Below are 22,866 nucleotides of genomic sequence, written 5' to 3'. Positions count from 1 at the left end.
CACAGTCCATTGCTTTTCTCATGTAATACCTGCATACTAATTATCAAAAAGAGCTGCTCATCCCTGTGTAGTGATCACAGAGCTTGCTCCATTACTGTGACCTACAGCTGTCTTGTTCCTTGTAGTCGCTTAGTATTTCATCTTTTTTGGAAAGTGTAGCTGAATGACATGCCCCACAACAGCACTTTGGGAAGTGCACACAAATAATGTCAGAGTGGACTTCCCTTCCAAGATGTCATTGACTTCAGTCCAAAGACAAGCTGTGTTACCAGTTTATGTTCATTCACACTGAACTTGTGGCACAAATTTTTAGAACTTTTTTTCTTGCATTGTTTTTGACTTCTTTAATGTATTTTAAATTTCCAGCATAAATGGTATTCTGCTTTTGGGCCTTGCCTATTTTAAGCCCATACTTAGTCCTTATCAGCTTGGCAGGTGTAGTAGCTTCTAGCTGGGTCCTAAAGTGAACTCGGTCCAATATACCAGTGTGATTGCTGATACGAGAACCCATATCTTCACACTGGAGCATTGCAAGACTCATCTTTATGGCTGAACATTCACTTCCTCCTTGGTTAATAAAATGAAGGTTTTATTTAACCCCATGGATTTAGAGAACTGATTCAGGGGTGGCTTCAGTTTCTGCCCGCAGTGGACAATACTAGTGGGTGTTTTGGTTTTGATGTGAGCAGTATCATAGTTAGAGTAATGAATGAATGAAACTGTTTAGTCTGCTTGAAAAGCTGCCTTTCATCTGCGGGAGGAGGTGAACAGCTAGGAGGAAATCTCTTTCAAAGTCGCTTCCCAGTGCAGAAATAAATCTTGTGTGGGTGAAGGGGGGAAACAGCCACCTACCTGGAAATCTAAGACTATAAATGAGATGTCACAGAAGAAGGCAATGGCATCCACTCACACGCTAATCCATTAGGGAGAAAAGAAAGTGGGGGGAGAGAGAAGAAAAGACAGCAATACTTGTATGAAAGGGTTTTTTATGGTATCTTTAATCATCATTCTAAGACTGTCGAAATTATCACGCAAAACTGTAGGAACATATTGTCTGTTGTTTATAGGTATGGTGTTCATTCATCTGGGTTATTTCTGTGTTATTAGTTGGGTTGGATGCAAGCTGGTGCCATACTCACGGTTGCGGGTAGCGCGCGTACCGCAGCTGGCAGGAGGCGGGAGGCTGGCTGTAGCTCCTGCGAGCGGCTGGAGCCTGCCAGGCTGGCGGCAGGAGAGAAGGGCTCTGTGCTGCCTGATGAATTGATTTATTCAGTGTCAAAACAACTACAGGTGCCCACTGCTACTCTGAACTCCCAGCCTGAAATGGAAAATCGCAGTAAACCACGAACTGCCCATGGATATATCTGTGTTTGTCTACCTCCTTTTTCCTAAGCCTTAAGGAGGAGATGAAGAGCTTTTGCATTTGCCTGGGGCTTAACAAATCGAAGTTTTTGTAGATAAAGTGAGAGCAGTTTCCGCAAATAAAGACATCTTGCAGGACATTGTGCAAGCAACTCTCCTTCACCTCAGCTAATGGTCTCTGGTTTAATTTTCTGTTGTGGGCTAAATTTTCCTCCAGGCATGTAAGGCAACTGCATTGGGGTGGTTTTTTTGTTGTTTGGGGGTGGGGGGCGCGTGTGGTTAGGGCATGACATTTTGCCATTATCCTTTTTTTACCTTGTGAACAGTAGGAAGGTTGATTATACTTTTATTTCAGAAACTTGTATATGCCAGAATTGCAGAAAGTCACCTATTCACAGTAAATAAAGAACCTCAGCAGCAGCCCTTGGCTGTCATTGCTTAATTCTTGTGATTATTGAATACAGCCACTATCTCCTAGAAGAAGAATTGTTTACTTCCCCAATGAGTGGTATTGCACTTTGATATTGTTAGTAACCTGAAAACTGATAATGGGGAAAAAAGGAGTATGTTCCAAGTTGTGTAGTTTAATGAATGTTTAAGATTGTATGTCTGCTGATTAGATAAATGGTGGAGTTAGAAAATTTCGTTGGGGAAGAAAGATAAAGACACAGGAGAAAAATTTTGTTTTGATGATTGAAAAAATTTTTTAATTTTATTTTTTGAAAGGCTTGGATTATTTTGAAGCAGATAACTTGTTTGCAGGGCTTTTCTCTTTTTTTTTTTTTTTGATATTTTATGGGACTTCCAGCTTTGTTTGAGCAGAGTTGGAGTCTTCTTATCTTTGTGTTTACAGAGAAAAACATTTGACAGCATCTTTTTGTAAGAGTTCTAACTAAGCAAGCAGCAACTTGGGACCGTCAACTGGTCTTTTGTTTAAGGCTTTACTTTTTGTTGCTTTATCAGAAGTGTTGGGGCCCTTGCAAGCTGGTTTTGTGTTCTTTCATTCACCCTCTTCCACTTTCAGCTGACCTTTCCTGCCTGGCATGGCTGCTTCCTCACCAACAAATGCAAGTTGCCCTATCTCCCCCCTTCTCTGCAGCATTTTCTTTTTAGGAACGTTTGTAGGTATTTTGATGTTCCAGTGTCAGACCCTGTGGGCCACACAGATAATACACACAGCCTCAGGCTTAACCTGCATGGTACAAGCTTTGGTACACACCTTTGCTCTGGAAGTGCTTGCGTAGGATGTCTTGACCCTCGGAACAGATCTTTCAGAGGAGGTGGAATTGGGAATGCTCTCCACTACTGTGGAGAGGAGCTATGCCTTGCTGGGGGAGAAGCAGATAGGATTTGGGGTGTCCTCCCATGGTTGCGGGTGGTTGTCAGTTACCCCACAGCTCACCTAAACTGAGGGGGTAGGTCAGGCTCCCTGCTTACAGGTTTTATTTCTTAGCTCAGGCAGGTCTAGAGTTTATGTGCGGCCAGTTCCCATGCTTCTCCTGGCGCAGCATAACTCCCCAGGCTTTTGTAGCTCTCTTAGTCCTTAAATTTCAAAAAGCATTTTTTGTGCACGCTGCTGTATGTTGTGCATCATCATTCAGAATTTCTGCTGAGCTCTTTGCCTGTTATTTTTATTTATTCTTTATCTATTTTATACAAAATTTTGCTAGACTTGTGAGTTTAAGAAATGCAAGTACTTGGACAACTACTTTAATTTTTTCAGAGTTTGAGATCTAGATCAGGGTAAAACTCTCCTCCTACAGCACAGCTTGAAACTTTTGCTGAAGCAAATACAACTTAATGTTATCTCAACAAGCACTATATAGGGAGGAGTGAAACAACGGAAGAGTGTATGTACTGATATTGATGTGAAAAATACAGAGCTGAATAGAAATGCTTCAAAAGACTTGAGCTGTTCCGTTGGGTTTTTTTGGGGGGGCTTTGGTGGGGCTTTTTTTTTTTTGGTCAGGAAACTATTATCAAAGCCTGTTTTGGATTTGTTCATCTGGTCTCTTTTGGTTCTTTTAATATAAACTTAGGATTTTGTAATCGGTGACCTCAGCACAGGAGTTTGAGCTCTGCTTATTCAATGAATTCACAGCGTGACCTACATTTCCATTCAGTTGGATGGGATTTGGGGTCTCGCGAGATACCAGCAGAATGCTAATTGTGAGCCAAACAAACTAGCTGGCTCCTATCTGGAGGCTTTGCTTTCAGCTGAGAACATGTCAGAGATTAGTCTCGTAAAGTACTGAAGCATCCTTCAAGGTTGATGCAGGTACATCTTGAAATGTGACCAAACCCCACCACCTCACTGTGCAGGCTTCAGGAAGCTCCTGTTTGCAAAGTAGGATGTATTTTTACTAGCACTACTATCCCATGAACTAAGCCTCAGGATTACTTAGCTATTACTGAGCAATGCGTGTTTGACACAGTAGAAACGGCTAATACTGTAAAAGGAAGAGCTTCTAATCCAAATTAGATATGTTATTTGGGTTGAACTTCATAAAAAAATTGGATAGGAGATAAAAGGGTAATGAGGGGGAGAAGGGAAGGGATGGAAAGGAGTTGATCATGATTAGGTCTAATCAAACAGTTCCTTGAGGAATTATGGGGAAAGAAAACAAAAGCAAGAATTCCCTTGAAAACACATCTCCAAGTAAAAACTAGAGAATTATATAGGCCTCAATCTTTTTTTTTATTCCTTTTTCTCTGCATTTTATTATTATTTGCATCCATGATAAAATGCAAGTGAGGACAGCTGTATGATTGGAGGGGGTTTTTTTTATTAAATATGAGAAGGTAGTGCTTTATCTCATTTTGCTCACTTTACTGGAGGATAACTTATTTTTCGAGACAGACAAAAAGAGATATAAAGGGGAACTGAAAATCTTAGGAAGTTGGGATGCTTCCTCTGTGGAAGGAGGGGGATGGTGGATTTCCATAAAAATTTTCAGAGGTCTAATTAAGAGTTACCTTTTGGAGATATGAACATCTTGTTAGTTCTGCTTTGTTATTTGTATAAGCAGCTTAGATGTGGTTTTTGTCCTGATAAGTTACAGTCTGGGAGAGCAAGGAGGAAAGTCAACAGTAAAATCAGCATTGGAAAGCTGGTTGAAAGAATTGCCTCGAGGAGGGATTTAAGAAGCTGCAGAGAAAAAAGGATTTCAAAAGGCAGCAAAGACAGAGAGATGTTTGAAGCTGAGTAGAAGGTGTTACCAGCTTCTCTGCTAGGCATCAGGCACCAACACATAGCTCAAGCTTTGAGATTAAAAATCACAGGGCTTCACTGCAGCCCTTTTCCAAAGTTTGCCTGTGAGATGGGATGTGAGAGTAGAAGAGTGCCTATGTCCGGAGAGGGGCAGCTTTTGGCATCTAGACCCTTATGATTAGTTCAAGTCTTCACAAGGATTTCTGAAATAAACTTAATTCTCTGCTAGAGAGAGGAAAACTGGAATTTTGGAAGATAAAGTGTAATTCTGGGAGGGAACGTATTGTTCACAGCCCCAGTCCCCAGTCCGCACACCTCAATACACTGACACCCCCAGCCCCCACATCTCAGTATTCAGTCTGGCCAGGTTCCTTTTGACCATGTCCTCTTCCAGCAAGGTGCTTGGTACGCTGGTTCAACTCCAGGCGTTTCACAGTAAGCTGACTGCCAAGCTAGTCTGTTAGGTCACTTTGTTCTTGTAGCCTTTCTAATGTATTCAGTGCCTTGACAAATTTTCTTGGCAAGAGCTTTATAAAATGATACCATATTGTGCATAACTTAACACACCGTTAAACATCAGAACATCTCCTACCATACAAGTCCTGAAGTCCATCACTAAGCTCAGAAACCAGAGCAGCTCCAATACTTGAGTGATTTTCGTAAGGAATGATAAGTGGTAGGAAGGCAGCGATTTTTGTAAGAAGTCACTTTTGTCTCTATTTGTCTTCCTTTTTTTTTTTTTTTTTAAATGGGATTGAAAACAGCAGCATCAGTGAGGAAATTGATCAGCTAAACAGAATATTGATTAGCTCCTGATATGTTAAAACTACACGTTCTGTGCTGCTGCAGTATTTTAATCATGCTTGTAGCATTTCAAACTGGAGGGGTGTTGGTCAGCTGATTTAAATGCTTTGGTATTTGTGCTTCCCCCCACCCCTGTTTCTGAATATATGCTTTCATTTTTCCTAATGTCAGGAAAATGTTGAGTTTTCAGACTGGAAGCTTAACACGTCTCAGTGTTTGATCTCCAGTTGCTCAAAGGTTAGGCACTGCAGGGGAGGAGTGGTTAAACTGCTCACAGATGCCTTGCGACTAAATGCTCCTTCATCTCTGCGCTCTGTGCGTTTCACAAAATAATTTTATCCACAGTTGGTGTTTATTTACAAGAAATACTTGTAAACAACTGGTGGTATTGTGCATACAGATGTCAGACTGCAGCTTGTGACATTTGGCACTGTAAAGAAACTTTGAGTTTCTGAAAGCAGTTAATTGTAGTGGATGCACATTTTCTTAGAAGACGAATGTTTTTTCTAATCAGAGGCAGGAATACTCATTTACATGTCACAGTATCATGTTGCTCCTTGAAAATCAAAAGAATATATTACCTCTAAGCAAGGCTGACACAGAACTGACATTTCAGCAAGAGCAGGCAAGCTGGGGCAGAGTCTCCTGCAGGCCTTCCTTTGGTTTTTGTTTTCTTTTTGTTTCAACAACCTTTAGCAAGTGTTTTCCTGTTATGTAAAATTTTACTGTAATGAAAACATTAGAGATCAAGAAGTCAGGTATGTCTTGAACTTGCCATCAGAATTATGATGTGCCTTCAAGCTGTTTTACTTTCTGGGAAGGCAGCAGTTGTTTTTAAAGATATCGTGTGCTTGATGTGAAACTCAGGGTTTGTCCAGTAGTGGAAACGCTGTCTCTGACTGGCCGTCAACCTGTTAGGTGGCTCAAGCCTTGTAGTGAAGAGGAGTAAATAGACAGTGTTTGTGGAAGAAGACATGCCTGCATCAAAGTGGCAATGCCTTTGCTTGGTTGGAACAGGACATGGTCCCAGCTTGCACAGGTTTTCCCTGTGTGAGCCCAGGACTGTCAAAGCACGTGTCTTACTGAAGATGGTGTCAATTGATGCAAAATTAGTCAGTTTCTGAGGAGGTTCTCATGTAGAAAGTGGAAAATGCGTTTGAACTTGGCTGTTCTGAGGTGGATGATAGTAAGCACAGTATCTTGGATAATGCAAACTTCTGATTAGGGTTTTAAAATGTTGGTGGTGGAATAGCTGTTATCACCGATGGAAGGAAGATGAGCAGTTGTGGTGCAAGTCTCAAGATACCCTTGGCTGTCGGAAGCTTGTACTGAGCTCTTAGTGCTGGTTTCTGCATGCCTGCAGCTCTTGGTGTAGATCTTCTGCTCTCTATGCTGCAGGTGGGACAGAGGTGTGAGGGTTTGAGGGCTTGGGGTTTTTTTTGGGGGGTGGGTGGGGGGTTTATGTTCTGCAGTACTGGAGGGGTGTATTTAGTATGCATCTCTCCGTGTTGCTGTGGTACAAGCAAGCTTGACTTGCGTGTTGGAATATAAGGCAAAGCCTTTCCTTTGTATTTCTGTCACAGCATTTTTAATATATGCCCTTTAAACAGACTAACAGCAGTTGCATATTTTTCTGTGCCTTTAGCAGTAACAGCTTTTTAGATTTATTGCAGGTATTTTGTTTGTGCAAGACTTGGAACTTGAGAGGATGCATACCCATAGCCAACAGATTCATTATTCACCATAGCAGAGAGGCTGGCAGGTAGAAAAGCAACTGGGGATCTCATGTTTCAACTAGGAGGCATAAGTGTTATCAGCCTTGACCATCAAGTAGTCCCTTTAAAGAAAAGTATGGTATGCCTAAGGGTAAAATATGCTCATGATACCATTGGTTCTTATTCACATAGTTCTGTGAAAAACGCTTGTTATGCCATGTGTAGGTGTATGGAAACAAGCAAGTATGCATGTGTGTATGTATGTATATATGTGTGTGTAAGAAAGTCAGGTATTTTAATGCAGTTGGTATTTGCAATACATCTGGGCTATGGTTCCGTACATCTTGAGTCACGTACGAGATACAGATGGAGGCTTCTGTGCTTTGCTAACTTGGACATGTCCCTTGTTTTCTTTTTTTGTTTTGTTTTTTCTTAGGGTAATAAATGCAGGGAAGAGCACACACAATGAAGATCAAGCCAGCTGTGAAGTCCTCTTTGTCAAGAAGAAAGCCGGAGGTGCTAATTCTACACCAAACAAGAACTCTTCAACAAAACGGAGGTCGTCGCTGCCCAATGGAGAAGGTCTCCAGCTGAAAGACAATTCGGTAAGCAGACTTCTGCATCTTGTCAGTGGAGAAGCACAAAATAAATATAAAAGGATGTGGCAATATGACACTAAAAGATGTTTACTGAATGTTTCACATATTTTCAGTTACCTCTTATTAATTATCTCTGCTTAAATACAGAACACTTAACTGTATTTTTCTTAGTTTTACTACTTGTTTTTGAATTTCTTGCATTGAAAAATGCTCCTTGCATCTAAGACATTTTAGTTTGAAGATGGAGAGGGGAATACTCCTTGGATTTTGCCTTTTGTTTCATTTCTGAAAATATAATCCTGAGAAATTTACTGCTGCAGAATACTGAGAGTTTAATGGCTGTGGTTGACTTGTCCAGTGACAGCCACTGCATGCATAGCAGTATCACCGTTTATACAGTCATACAATTTTATTAAGGATTAGACAGTCATTTGGGTTCTTTTCACTGAAGCAGTATTGCGTGTGGCAAGGTTGGTTTATGCAGGCAGGGTAAGGTTGTCCAGCACACAGAATTCAACGATTTTTGCAGACTATGGCTCCTCTCTGTGTGTGGAGAGTGATGTACGTCATGCACTCGTCTACTGGCAGTCATCTGCTATTCTTCATCTGTCTTGTATCCTGACTGGCTAATTACTTCATCTGCTCTTTAAGCATGAGCTCAGGCTCCAGCAATGATTGATAGTGTGTGTTTGATTCAGACATTTAGCCATGTAACACTAAATGCCCTATCTGAATGTTGGAGTCAGACAACGTGGATATGCAGTCTTTCTGCTGCTGGGAGAACAAAAGTTCTCCTGAAGTGGTAATTAGTCTTTCAGTGGACTGTAATCACTCTTTATTTGTTTTTTGGTTTTTTTGGTTTTGTTTTTGTTTTAAACCAGGTTGTGATTAGCAGTCTGCTTCAGTCTCTCTCCCAAAACCCCATGGCTTGGTACACCTGATGGCTGCAGGGGTCATCGGGGACCTGAGCAACAAGCATTCCTCTTGCACTGTGTCCCTCTCCACCTCTTGCTCCTCCTGTTCTGTTTCATATTTCATCATTGCTGCAACATTTTCAGACTCCGACAGATTTTCCAGGTTTGCAAATAGCCCTGTCCTTTCCTCTTTCAAATCTTTCTTTAAATCACCTGTCCCAGTTCCTGTGTGCTGATATTCCTCTTGTATTCAGACAGTCATGATTTTTTTTCAAGTACATATTTGAACACTGCTGGATAAAGAATTGTGCCCTGTGCTTGCTGGGACTAATGAGTTCTGCATACACTCATGCAAGGCAAAACAGAATTTGTTTTAATAGTCTGCATTTTAAAAAGTCTTTCCTAGAAAGCCCATGCAATTGTCTGCTATTGGCTCATGCAGACGCTTGGATCCGTGAGTGTATTTAAACTTAATTAATGCATACAAAAAATAATGAAGCAAGCATTTGGCCACCATACTTGTTCGTGTATATAAAACACATCAAGATAAGCAACAATGTGCTTCGTCCAGGTAGTGGGTTTGTTTGACTCAAAGGACATCGCTGTGTCATGCACACGGCACACTGCAAAGACCCCTGTGCAGACACCAACCTGGGCAGAAGCATCTTGGTGCTGTGCAGAGGTACTCGCTCTGATCTAACACCACATTTAATTTCCAGGCCTACCATGTGAGATACCTGGTCAGGGGCCCCTGCATCAAGGATGTGGGTGAATGTAGCTGTGAATTTGCCTGTGTTTTCATATTTTGGGGGCATGCTTGGGAGATGGGACATGGGACAAAAAAAGCTTTGTAGCAGTGTTTCACAAAGTCCAGTTAACTTCCAGCTTTGAATAGTATCATATGCTTCTTGAGCACAAAAGGCACGCTATGTTGTATATACTATACTGCATGGTTAATCATCTTCCTCAGAAGGAACTTTTTTCCAAACATTACATAGTTAATATGTTTAGATTGCATTAAAAATACAGGGATATAAAACTATTTCATTATTGGAAAGATGTCTTCACTAGCCTTGATGGTATCCATCATTATTGTCATACTGTGATGATATCATAATGGTAGGGTCTATAAACTGACTGCATATTTTTGAAAGCTGTTCTTTTTATCCATTTTAAACTTAATGATTGTCAGCCTTGTTAAATATCCAGTTGCCCTGTGTTATGAGAAGTATCTCGTGGAATTTTTTGATTTCTCTTCCTCTCTTTATTAGTGTATTTCCTACTTTGATTCTGTATCTTTTATCTCGATTTTGGAATAAACAGCCACTCCCTTTCAAGCTTCTTGAGAGAAACATTTTTATTTCAAATCTCCTGTTCTTCCTTCTATTTCTGACACGTTTTGACCAGAAATGAGCATAATGTCTGAAGTGAGGAGCCAGCTGATCCGTATAATATAGTATACTGTTTTCATGCTACTTGTTACTGTGTTCTTTGTATGTTCTCTTCTTATCTACAGATTTACTTCTGTTTTCTACATGACACTTGAATGAGTGCTATAGCACTCATTATGTAGCTGTGTAAAACCTAGTCTACCGTGTTATTAGACCACAGCGTGTGAATTTAAATTTGTAATATATTTTCCCAAAACAAGCAGAGTATTTCTGGAGAAAGTTTTCTCCTAGAGGGCAGTCTTACACTAGCAATTAGTAGGATTTTTTCCTTGGTACGTTTCTTTGCTAGTTGAATATATTTAAAAAGGAAAAAAAAGATGTACGCATTTCTGTAATGTATCATACATTTACATTTTCATATTTTTAAACTGTAAAGTATAATATTGTGTTTTGTCCTCACATAGCATTGTTAGCAAATATTTTTTAAGGAGTGTATGAGTTGATGTTAAATGTGATAAGGGTGCAACTTACTCTGTATCAATAGGATGTAGAATACAGACTTGAGGCACTACAATGAATGGTATAATATCATCCCAGCAAGTATTTAGTAAGAAAGCCAGAGGTTGAATTCTGTAATGCCTCCTAGGGAAATCCCACCGTAACACATGATCTGAAATAATCTGAGTGGTGAAGCACCTTGTAGAAATATTGAAGGAAGAAGGGATGAGTTTGTTGAGTATTTGTCCGATGAAAAGAAAAATTTATTCTTGTTCTTGCTTAGTTTTTTTAAAGTGTGGAGCACAAGGGAACTAGGAACTGGAACTTAAAGTGTCTCTTAATTTAACAGAGTCCATTTCATTGTCCTCAGATTTTTTTTTTTTCCACAGACTCTGAGAAGGCCACATGCTATCTTTGTTTTACCCTGCTTTCTGGGAAGTTTGTGAAACTTAACTGGCAGCTTCATCTGAGGTTGTGTGATTATTGTTAGTTAATGCTGACCCCATCAGCTTTGGCAAGGCAGTATCAGGGAGTCGGAGATCCACAGGTTGTCCGTGTGGGTTGGGTGCTGCTGTCATGGCCTTGACTCTGCAGGTGGACTCTGGAGAGCTTTCGAGGGTGAGAAGGAGGAGGTGATGGGCCAGAAGTGAGGAGATGGAAAAGTGAACATTTCTTCAACCCCGACACACACAATAATCCAAGGAAACCTGTTAAATAGCATAAGTAGGTTTTTCTTCTTGAAAGAGCAGGTGATAAACTGAGCAGGGCAGTGAAATAAAAGGCTCTGCAAATTCAACCGTAAATTCTCTCCCCTTTTCCCCACCCCATTCCACTGCTGCTTGATTAATCATGTTTGCCCTCTGTCCCCATTCAGGAGCGTTCACTTTAAATTGCACAGCTTTTTCACTGGCGCTATTTTTAAATGCCTTTAACTACAGTTGCTGATGAATACTGAAGACCATCAGTGAGTGAAGTGGGAATCCTATGCCAGGATATTGTCGTAGTGACATTCGGGTTGCAGGACTTAATGTGATACATAATTAATTGTCATTGTAATGTGAAGATACATAATTATTAATTCTGCAATTTTTTTTGTCACAAAGATGGGACAGAGTGTTTGTCTTGTGTGACACAAGGCTGGTTGCCTACCACAGGTAGCTGAACATATCATCAGTAATGTGAGGAGGCTTTTCTCTGAGGATGGGATAGCAATTGGTCACCCAGTTCAGATTTTGAGAACTAAAGATGCACTCTAATGCGTTTTGTATAGTGCATCTTTAGAACAATAGTCGGGGTAGGTTGTGGTTTTCAGAATAAATCTTTAGTGGCAACATGATTTATTTGCCTCTTTGGAATTAGCTTCATTAAAAAAATTTTTTTTAAATTTGCAATGTAGGACCACTGTCTAGCTTACCTGAAAAACTTGTCCCAAATTGATTGCTATATATTGCTAAGTCTGCCCATTTTTTTTTCTGTAATTGAGCTCTAATTGTGTGTGTGTGTGTGTGTATATATATATATATATATGCATTTTCTTTCATGATTTCTCATCCATTGCTTGACCCAAAACTTTGCATGTCTTAATTAAATTTTACAATTACAAAACCCAGGAGACAGCTGAACCTTCCTGAAAGCTAGGTCAGCAGTTGAGGAGCCTGAAGCTTATTAAATCTCCTAGTACACACTGGAAATTAATTGTAAGGTCAGTGCAGTGAAGGATCTGTTTGCTCTTCATGTATCTGGTAGCTATTCAGAATGTTGTTAAATGTGAATCTTTTGAAAGAAAATGTAAAATAAATCACTGTGGTGACCGATCATACTCCCACTTGAGGGCTCTGTCCAGTTAAAAGAACAAATGGAGACTGATGTTTGAAAGACAGCTTTTGACAGAATACCGCCAGAGCTAGTAGAAATAGATGTTCTCTGAGATTTTGCAGAATGTCAGTACTTTTGGGTAGAAGTTCAAGCTCCCAAATGCGAAAGAGGGAACAGCCATGCATATGGATACCAAAATAGGTAATCGCTTGGTGGCTACGGAGGTCATCTCAGCTGTGGGAGGAAAAGCAAGGACCTTTTCGTGCTTTTTGTCTCATCTGTGCGCCCTGACTGCTGGCCCTGTTCGTTCTCTGAGTCACTGCTTTGTGTGCACCATATATTTAATTCTCATCAAATTGGTATGGTTTTGGAGAATTCATTTCTTTCTAACAGAAGAGCTGTTTTTATTCTCAGGGTGGGGGAAACGAATTTGATTCTTCTTCCTTTTTTAGACAGCTAATAGGTTGTTCGTGGTTATACTCTCTTTGCTAGTTTAAAAGTAAATGAAGCTTCATAGGAATACATAGACGTTTCTGGAGACTAATATTTAGGTTACAGTAATGCCTGCAGATCCCAACTGAAGTTAAGGCCCTAGAGCATCCCACACAGACTGTGTGTATAAGAGCAGCGTTGTGGCAGTCATCTCCCCTGACTGTATATCCTTATAATACAGACCCCTCAGTTATCTAGGGTACTACTGCAGTTATTAGGGAGGAATAAGTCTACTTCGGAATGAGATGAGCATAGTCTGAAAGTGCAGGGTTTTTTTCTCTGTGCTGAGTATAAGGGCAATTTAAAGAACTATCTTGAGGTGTGCAGTGTAGATGTCTGAACTTAGCTGAACAACACCCTCTTGTTTAAGAATTACTAGTCCAAAAAGGACAAGATCAGGGAACTCCAGAACCACCATCATAGCTGACGTGCCTGTGTTCACGTCAGTGACAGCCCAAGAATACAGCTCAGGCCCGTGTGAGCTTCTCTGTCCTGATTTGTGCTGCCCATTGGCTTAGAGGAAATAAGTGGTAACATTTCAATTTCACTTTTTGTCATGGGCCATTTTTCTGGTCTGTTTTAAAGCTTCCCGGTCTGTGATGGTACCTTATTTGACTACCAAGTTCACATGAAGCTTTGTCACAGATGAGTGATTTAGATCGCTTAAAGAATCACCATTAATGGTATTAGCAAAAGTGGTTTTAATAGGAATTTATAAAAGTGCGAATTAACAAAGTTCAATGGCAAGGTTCACTCTGTCACTTCCTACATGGATGAAACATACAAAGGAAAAATCGAGTTAGAATGGAGCTAGAATGATTTATACAGAGACCGAAGATGCAAAAGGGTAAGGGAGACCCTCCCGTTGAGTCACAAGGTTCAGAGAAGACCCCCTTGCTTTCTAAATGCCTGATGGAGCTTAGGTGCGGCTGGATCCACTCCTAGTCCCAGACTTGGTCAGCAGTTTATGTCTAAGGGATTATATGTGTCTAGCAGCAGTCTAAGGTTCGTTCACAATTTTAAGGTGGATCACAAGATTTTAATAGTACTTAATCATTGACTAATTTAACATTTACAAAGTAAGTTAATAGAGTCTACTACAATAACTACAGTGACTTAATTACAGATTTGAGATGGTAATATTTATACTATACTTGCTATCGGGTATCAATTCACACACACACAGACACAAAGATAGATAAATATATAAAGGTATACCTGTTAAAAATTACCCTCAAGTTCCGTGAAATATTCACTTCAAATGTCTCAGCATTTCTCAATGGGTGAGAGGTTGACCCTCAAGGAGTGAAAGGTTTCAGTCCAGGTCCCGTCATCAGCTTTCGACGATGGTCCTCCAAATACCGCAAACTTGAGAGTTAGCAAGCTCTGAGTGGCGTCCCACTCAGAGAGAGATGCTGGTCGCAGCCCACTGTGGTCCAGGAGAGCTCAAAGGGCCTCACTTAGAACCACTGTTTATAGGGCTGCAAGATGATTGGCTTTAGTCATCCATAAATTTCCATCTTGGCCACAGTCTGAGTCGGTAGTTACTAGAATTCTCAAGATTCCAGTAACAACGGTACCGTTCCACTCGAGCTACGATCCAGATAAGGATGTCAGAGGATGACAAATTATCCCTGCTCTCGTTCCCCACCTTGGCCAGGCAACAGGAGTTCCTGGTACAGTCAGTGCCGTTCCCCACCTTAGCCATGCAAGAGTTCCTGGTACGGTCAAGGGACGCTTCACTGCCCAACTCATTACACAAAGGCCAAGGCCCAATGGCAATTCCTGAGATCGTAGAACGGCCCAGGGGAGGGGGGGCAATGCACCGCCACAGGCTTGTTCAGTGTAGGACACATCCAGTGTTGTGCTCATAATAATGAGAGTGAATTGTGTTAGTAACTGTTTTCCTTTATCTTCTAAAAAGCTCTAATACAGACTTTGGTGGGGGCTTGCTTTGGAAAACTTAAGAAAATAAGTGTGTTTGGGGGGGATTAAACTTGTTCTTAATTGTAAGTTTCTGTTATAGTCTGGAGGTAGGGGGAGGGCGACGACAAAATATCTTCTTCCTCTAGGTGGAAGGTAAAATATTTCCATTTCACTCAGAGGTGTAATGCCTTTATGCTTTTTGCCCCGAAGGCAGCACATCTCCAAAGGAGTAGCACCTTTTGAATGACGTGAAGACATAAGCTGTGGACATTATCCATGGTGCATCATGAGGTGGATTTTGGCCAGGGAGCCAAACCCTAAGAGAAGAATGGGAGCAGAAGTAGTTTGATCTACAACTTCCAGGAGGCAGAGTGTTGCCTTTTTGAATAAATGGTTTCAGTTTTCAGCTGAAATACTTTCACTTTGGGATACTTGTTTCTGTTGGCAAAATACTTTACATTTTGCATGAATAGCAATCTATTTTTACAAACAGGTTTTTTAGTCAGTAATCCTGTTATCCATTAAAAATGGCTTAAGCAGAGTTTTACAGCCAACTGTTGTGTGAACTTGGAGGGATTCTGAGCCCGGAGCAAGCTAGCACAGCTGCCAGTCATGCCTTCAAGGGTGAAGTTTCACAACAGGTTTTTTGGTGAATTTACCAGACTGGGTGAGTGGGTGGGTCTGACTAAGGAGCCACATTCGGAAATGTGTACACTTGTTGGTTTTTCCAACATTATAGGTTGTATCCTGTATGATCCTTACTGTGGTAAGTAATCCAGTACTCCCTTTTCTCAGCATTTCATTAATGAAATGAAGAATTCACAATAGACTGCTGAATTCCTTCTCTTGGAGGAACTCTTCACTGTGTAGATGACTGTATTGTCAATGCATTGGTTAAGAATATGTTTGAACTTTACTACAGCAGCAATGCTATAAGCTAAAAAAGAATAAATAAATAGACTTTTATGTAATTTTTATAATCAAGGCTTTTAAATAAATGTGCCTTTCAACAAAGTAAGTTATAAGTAATAATGCTCGTTCAGCAATTAATTCTGCCCTTTGAACAGCATGAACTTGTAGTGATGGTCTATATACATGTTGCTAAAAGAGACACTTTGCATTAGGTTTTGGATTTTGTAGCTCGGGCCAGCAATGAATGATGTCTTTTGAATCTGCAAATGACAGTTCATGGTGTTCTTAGTCCAACCTGTCTGCCATGTCCTACAGCCAGTGGTTGGCACCTTTGTGGAGCAGTTGGAACAGCAGAAAGTAAAGGAGTTGCAGTTCACAGCCCTGTCCATAAGTTTGAAATAAGCAGCGCTTTGGGCATGAGGTGCTGGGATGCAGGTGGTGCCTAGACTATATGCTGATCTGCTGTGTGAGGGAGCAGTGTTTGGGTGAATGAAACAAATCGTGTCTGTCATCCTAAATTAGACCACAGTCAGCATGACATGCAGATATAATTTTTAAGTTCTTTGCATGAAATCTAGGTTATGCCTTTTTAGTATGAGGTGTTTTGCAACAGTGTTACCTGATTCCTGTCCCTTGCAAAATGATTTATTTCTAAATCTGTATTAGTCCACCCACATCTGACTTGCAAGGCAGCCCCACAGATAGATGTTTCAGCATAGCTGGGGGAAGGTGCAGGATTAAGAAGAAAGGGAGGGTAAAGGAGAGACTGGAAAGACTCTTTCCACATGCAGCTGCCAAATATGCTGTCATGCAAAGACAGGTATTGCTATGCCTTAAATGCTCCCCTGAGGATTTCTAGGGGAATTTCTCCCAAAAAAAGTTGAGATTATCTAGGGTATGGCTCCTTGGTATTTTTCAGGCAGATCGGAGCCTGTGCTGGCCAGAACTTAGTCTGCCTCCAGCCCTGGGTTAGTGGGCCCTATCTGAGTAATAGGGCACCCCACCACAAAAACACGGTTTCTGCTCAAATCAGAGCAATAGTGGAGCTGACTTACGCCTGTCAGAGGAGACTGTGCGGAGCAGAAAGAGAGAAATATTTGAAAATCACATCATTGATCAATAACTGCTGAACAAATATATAATATTACCACATATACCTTAATTTTAATAGTGAGGTCTACAAAATCTACTTTTTCCGGATACTCTGCCTGTATGAGAGCGGTTGTGCTGACTGGCATGCTAGGAGTTGAGCTAAAATACAAGATTTAAAAGCATACTATTATGCTGAGAGCTATACCAAAACACTTGCATAGCTTTTCTGATCAGAGGGTATGCAGCTCCAGTACTGTACAGGAAACTTTTCAGAGGATTGGGAAGAACTAGGCAGTGAATGTGTAGGCTAGCACAGGTGGAGTGCAGCTGATTCCACTTGTGTCTGCCATCCTCGAGGACCTCTGTCCTGTGCTGGTTCCTGGGCTGGCACAGGCAGGGAAAGCCTGAGCTGTCCCACCTGCCAGCATGGATGGACCTTATCTACCAGTCATGGAAGTGGGGATCATGTTACTAGATGTCAGACTGAGGTCCTTTGTCTCATGCCTAGTGGAAAAAAAGTCGCAGAAGTATCAGGTGCTCTCTTGTGTAGAATTTTGGTCTCCATGGAGGTAGGTCCATCATGTATCAGTGATGTGATTTTCAAATGCTTTCCTTCTGATCTACACAGTCATTAGGAAATTAACTTAATCTCACAGCGGTAGCTGTGCTTGGTCAGTGCATTCTATGATGGCTGTAAGGTAAGGAAGATTGCAAGTTCAGCCTTTTTTGTTTTTTTTGAGGGGATTAAGGAAAAGAAAAAAGAAAAAAAAAAAATGGTGGCGGTGTGTGGCAAAATAAGCATCTCTCCGTCCTGCCAGAGCTGTACTAACACAGTGGGTATTTCTCCATTTCAGAAAGAAGGTTGCCTCTCGGAAAGTTACCTGTGTTTTACCTGCTGCCCCTGTGCCACTGGTCACCTCACTCGTGGCTGTGTAATGGTGACCATCTCTTTTTCTTTCCTTTTATTCCCCTCCTGCTTTTCCAGGACACAGATGGGATCAATCTCTACTACTGGTCCCTGTTTGATGGACATGCTGGGTCGGGGGCAGCTGTGGTTGCTTCCAAACTGCTGCAGCACCATATCCTGGAGCAGCTGCAGGAGATCGTGGACATCCTGAGGAACACGGCAGTCCTCCCGCCCACCTGCCTGGGAGAGGAGCCCGACAACCCAGCCACCAACAGCAGGACGCTGACGCGGGCGGCCTCCCTGCGTGGTGGTGTGGGGGCCCCGGGCTCGCCCAGCACCCCTCCAACACGCTTCTTCACTGAGAAGAAGATCCCACATGAGTGCCTGGTTATTGGGGCCATAGAAAGTGCATTCAAGGAAATGGTAGGTATATCTCAGGGCTCTGAAGTCCTTGTTGTATACATTAATGAGTCACGTGGCCTGGAGAAGATGAACATTTAGGGATTTTTTTCACTCCCCCCCCCACCATCTGAGTGTGGACAGAATTATTTAAGAGCCTCATCAGCTTACCTGGTACATCCCTGTGAGGCAGGAACTGCATCTTAAGTCCCAGGTAGCACCATGGCCACGTTTGTGGATTACTTGACTCTTAGAAGCTTGGTGCTCTTTTTCTTTTTTGTTCCCCCCCTCCCCTCCTTTTTTAAGATGAAAATTAGTGTTGCTTCATGGTAGCAGATTTCAGCATTGGCTGTTATCATAAGGCTGTGTATATGGGCATGCACATTACAAGCCTCATTGCCCTACCGGAGCAGCAGCAAAGGCTCTCGGAATTCCTTGCACCACAAACCCTTGTTCGTGTTGTCCACAACTACATAAACGAGTCATAAAAGGTCACATCAGGGACATGGATGAGGGGCAGCATCCTTGATCCCATGACCTGTAGTTCCCATTAGCGTTGGGGTGGCTCATAAAGCAGAGTAGTGACTGTAGAGAGTGTGTGCAGCTCTTGACTGAGGCAGGTTGGGTGTGGGTGAGCGGGGCATGAAGTACCTTCCTACCACCCACTTGACTTGTGTACAAGGTGAACAACTGGGAGGAAATCATGATCCTATGGAAACAGAATATCCATCAATTTCCCTATGGAAGGTTGGTTTTTCTCTTCTGTAATTGAGGTAGCTGCTGTGCACCTTCCCCCCTTCACTTCTGCACGTTATTAAAAATAATTCTTGTCAGGCAGAGCAAAGGCTTGGCCTGCCAGTGAATACATGCGGATCAGGTCTTGGGAGATCTGATCTTGCTCTTTCTCTTCTTTTTTTTTTTTTTTTTTTTTTTTTCATTTTTACAAAAGCCTCTTACTTGAGCAGAAGGTTTTTGAACTAGTAAGTGTTTCCCAGAGGTTTTATTTGTTGTCTGAAAAGAAGTACTCAATCATTGTTTTTCCTGATATATGTGAATTTTGTTTAGTACATGCATCTAATTAGAGACTACAGTTTTTGTTATAACAAAGTGGTACTTCACTTTGAATTCTGAATAGCAATTATCTTCCTGGATTGTCCTTTCTCTTCAAGGAGGTTCAGGCAAACAGACCCACCAGCTGGGTTTGGACAGCATCATCTGACTTTTAGGTGGGTAGGTCCAGGAACGGGATCCACAGCCGTGGCTTGGGCATCGCTCAGTGTGGGGCATGCGAGCAGATTTACGCACTGCGGCTAGTGGGCTCGGTTTCTGCTAGCTGAAAAGAAAGAGGAGGATGCATGGAAATCTCCTGTCAGTTTAGCATGCCTGTTTCAGAAAGGGAGGACTAGCTTGCTCCCTTCTTTGTTGAGAAAGAGGAGAAAAGATGACACTGCCCACCCACTGCACCCTAGTGGGTTCAGAGCATGCTTAAGAGAGGGACACCAATTTCATGCTTCAGTTAAGGCAATTTTCAGGCCAGAAGAGTGCCAGGCTCTGAGTGCGTGACATGACACTCTCTCTCTCCTGTTGAAACTCGCTCTAAGTGCAGGAGAGATGAGAAATGGAGTTTCATGGGACTGGAAAGAGAAGGTAGGAGAGCTAAAGAAGGGCAGTTTCAAGTGCTCTACCTTTCTTATGAAAGAAGCGCATGCATTACCCATCGCTGCCTTCATGAACACGTCTGAGTGAGCAGGGCTGTTATTGCCCTGCTCTGTTTTGAGTCCACACCTCTGGTGGGTGGGTGTTCACACAGAAGACCATCTCAGCTCATGTCCAGGCACCTGACTGCTTGGGCAGGCTTTTATGGGTAGAGTATGACAAATGCAGAAACCCTGGATAACTTGCTAGAGATACGATGTCTGGGTATTCCATGTACAGGTCATAGTAATCTGTCCTCCCTTTTTTCTAAACTGAAGTCCAGACAATATTTTATTTTCCTGTCTATGTCTTTGTTCATATGCTACAGATCAGAAACCTTAATTCCCACTTTTGCTCTTTATCAGAGTACTCAAGTTCATTGTGTGTCTTTGCTATATAAATGTCTACCACAATGCAATATGATTTCAGCATTTAGTTTTACATTAAAAGGAAGTCTTATAAAAATGTTCAGATTAAGAAAAGCAATAGATAATTATATCTACTTTAAGCTCTTGGGGAAGTCTTGTGCTTATAATTGGTTTAGGCAAAAGAGTATTTTCTTTTGTCTGTGTAAGGGAGCAGTTCATAAGATCAACACTCCTGAATCTCATCTATGCTTGCAATGATTGATCTTCCTCCTACCTCTGTCTAACTTCCTGCTAGCTTATACTCTTAGTCTTTGGGTGAAGATTTTGGATCTCTTCCACAGCACATTGTTTATTCAGCCCTATTTTGTACTGGAACTTCATGGATGTTGTTTAGTTAGGTCAATGCAGTTGTGCATAATGTATGAGGGTTTTGTGCCAGCACAGTGTATCATTTTACCTGGCACTTGGTGAAAGCTCATGTTTCCTGGACACGTAGGCAGACTTCTTGGTGTTGTTTCCTGAAACACCCATTGCTGCAAAGGAGCCCTTTGAAACTGGTGAAAATGCTGAGTAGATACAGATACCTCTTTTTTTTTTTTTTTTTTTTAAAAACAGGCCAACCTGACAGGTTTACATCTAATGATGGTTTTGTCCCCTTTTCCTGGGAGCATTTAGCATACCATTACTTTTTTCCCCAACTGCCTTTTGAATTCTAGTTAAGCTCTCCCTGTTTTTGCCTCAAGTCTCAAATAAAATGCAATTCATCCCTTTCAAAAGGCTTTTAAAAATTATTTTTCCTTTGTTGGGTGTGGTTTCCTTAGGACAGTGCTTGTCTGACAGCCACATGCAGTAAAACACTGTGGAAAGCTGACACAGACCAAGTCATTGCCTAACTTAGAAATCTAACAATTAAGCTGTCTCCTTTTTGAAGCACTTCTAGATGGTGTTCTCTGATTGTGTTGGAACTAGGATTAGCAAGTTTCTGTGTTGTGTTCTCAGGTAATTTATTGTCCTGTTTAAAAAATGCAAAATACTCAATGTCAGTAATTGTCAGTGATCACAATTATTCAGTTAAAAGGAAGTAAATAAGCTCAAGTTCTGAAGGTATCATAAGTCAAATCCTCTAATTTTCATCTCTTGAGTTTTAAGATGTGCATTTATAGATTCAGTTGTAGGGAGCCAGGAGGGATGTTTCCAAGTGCTGTTCTGTACTGGATAGAAGCATCAAACTATAATCCCTTCTCTGTATTTAACCTTGTGTACATGTGTGTGATGCAGTATGTATTTTAAAGAAAGATTAAGGGGAGAGAGCATCTGTTCCACGCTGAACCCTGCTTAATTTTGGATGGGAAAAAATGGCACAAAACTAGTCTGTATGATTTAGTGGAAGGTATAAGTTTGTATACTTTGCATCATGATTTTCTTCTTTATTGAGATTTTTTTGACTCGGATGAAATCTAGATAGATACTTTTGCAAGATTGGTGCCATTTTAATTTGAACAATCTTGAGAGAGCAACATGTGTTATATGGTTTTCCTTTTGAAAAGCTTCCTCTGAAGCCAGTAGAAATGAGGAGGGTTGAAACAGTGTTACAGGCATTTTGATGCCTTTTTGACAGATTAAGGAGTTATGCCTTCTGAAACATGATTTTTTTTTTTTTAAAAAAAAAAAAAAAAGCAGATACCTGATACTGTGTGTGTAGGGAGTAAAGCTGCTTTCTGTCATAGCAAGATTGAGATCCTGGAGGAAAGGCCCCTACTCTGAGGACGAATATAGATGAAAAATAGTTATTTTATTTGTTGTTGCAGTATGCTAACTTGTTGTAATGATGATACTGCAATTTGAATATACCTAGCTCTGTTTTCCAGGTCCTAAACTTCTAAAACTTAGCTTCGGGTATAGCTGGCATTCACTTTTTGTGCTGCCACACTTGCTGCTTTCATGCTGCCTCCCCTGCCGCCGCAGCGCCGGCATCAGCTGCGCGCCCGGCGGCCTGCGCACGTGAGTCCGCCCCGGTGGCAAGTGTCCTGGCACGCTTCATGTGCCCAACACGCATGGGTTCAGGCAGGTGGAAGGAAAAGCTGGGGCTCCGCAGCACCCCAAGAGCCACCAGCCCACGCCGCGCTCTGCGGCGAGGCGAGGCGCCCGAGCCCCTCCGCGGGGTCTCCACGAGGTGGCACGAGCAAGCCGCCGCTGAGGTCCGGGAGCCTCTGAGAGAGAGGATGGTAATGGCTTCGTGGCGTAATCTTCCTCCTTTTTCAGAAGAGATTGTTAATTAGTGTGATTAACTTGCTGGTTTTGCTCTGGAAGCCCAGGTCTGAGCCTTAGTGAGGCAGGCGCTGAGGAGACCTAAGCGGCCAGGACGGCGGGGATGGTCTGTCCCAGGGCTGATGCAGCTGTCCTCGGGCTGCTGCTGTAATCGGTGGAGAAAGCAACCCCTGCTCTCCGTCACCACTCTGGAAACGTACCCCGTGGCACTTCGTGGTGTCCTCTGCATGCTGTGCTCTCTCCTCCCTGTGCTCCCTCACCTGGGGAAGAGGGAGCAGGGCGACCAGGCATGAGGCAACCCTTGTGGGCACCCAGCTCCTGCCTGCCACTGCATCATGCATCCTAAAAAGAGGGGGCAGAGCACAGACTAAATTAGCTGGTTCCTTGGCATGAAATGATAGCCTTTTGAACAGAGGATATAGAAATCCTTCCCATCCACCCCCCCCGCCCCCTTGTCATGGTCTGACTGAGTGGCACGCACTGCCCTTTGGGCTGAAA

The 22,866-nt window shown here is 42.0% G+C and overlaps 1 protein-coding gene across 1 annotated transcript in view; it reads left to right on the top strand.

Annotated features, from left to right (window-relative positions):
- The window catches only part of PPM1H (protein phosphatase, Mg2+/Mn2+ dependent 1H), a 143,205-nt gene that overhangs the window by 62,481 nt on the left and 57,858 nt on the right, over positions 1 to 22,866 (top strand). Inside the window, exons 2-3 of the mRNA XM_075148740.1 lie at positions 7,529 to 7,697; positions 17,717 to 18,061. Of these exons, the coding sequence (XP_075004841.1) occupies positions 7,529 to 7,697; positions 17,717 to 18,061 (514 nt within the window). The remainder of the gene's footprint in view (positions 1 to 7,528; positions 7,698 to 17,716; positions 18,062 to 22,866) is intronic.

The sequence above is a fragment of the Calonectris borealis genome, chromosome 1, assembly GCF_964195595.1.
Source record: "Calonectris borealis chromosome 1, bCalBor7.hap1.2, whole genome shotgun sequence".
In the NCBI taxonomy this organism is placed as follows: Eukaryota; Metazoa; Chordata; class Aves; order Procellariiformes; family Procellariidae; genus Calonectris; species Calonectris borealis.
Note: the sequence above shows the minus strand (reverse complement) of the source record. Positions and strands in the feature narration are given on the sequence as shown.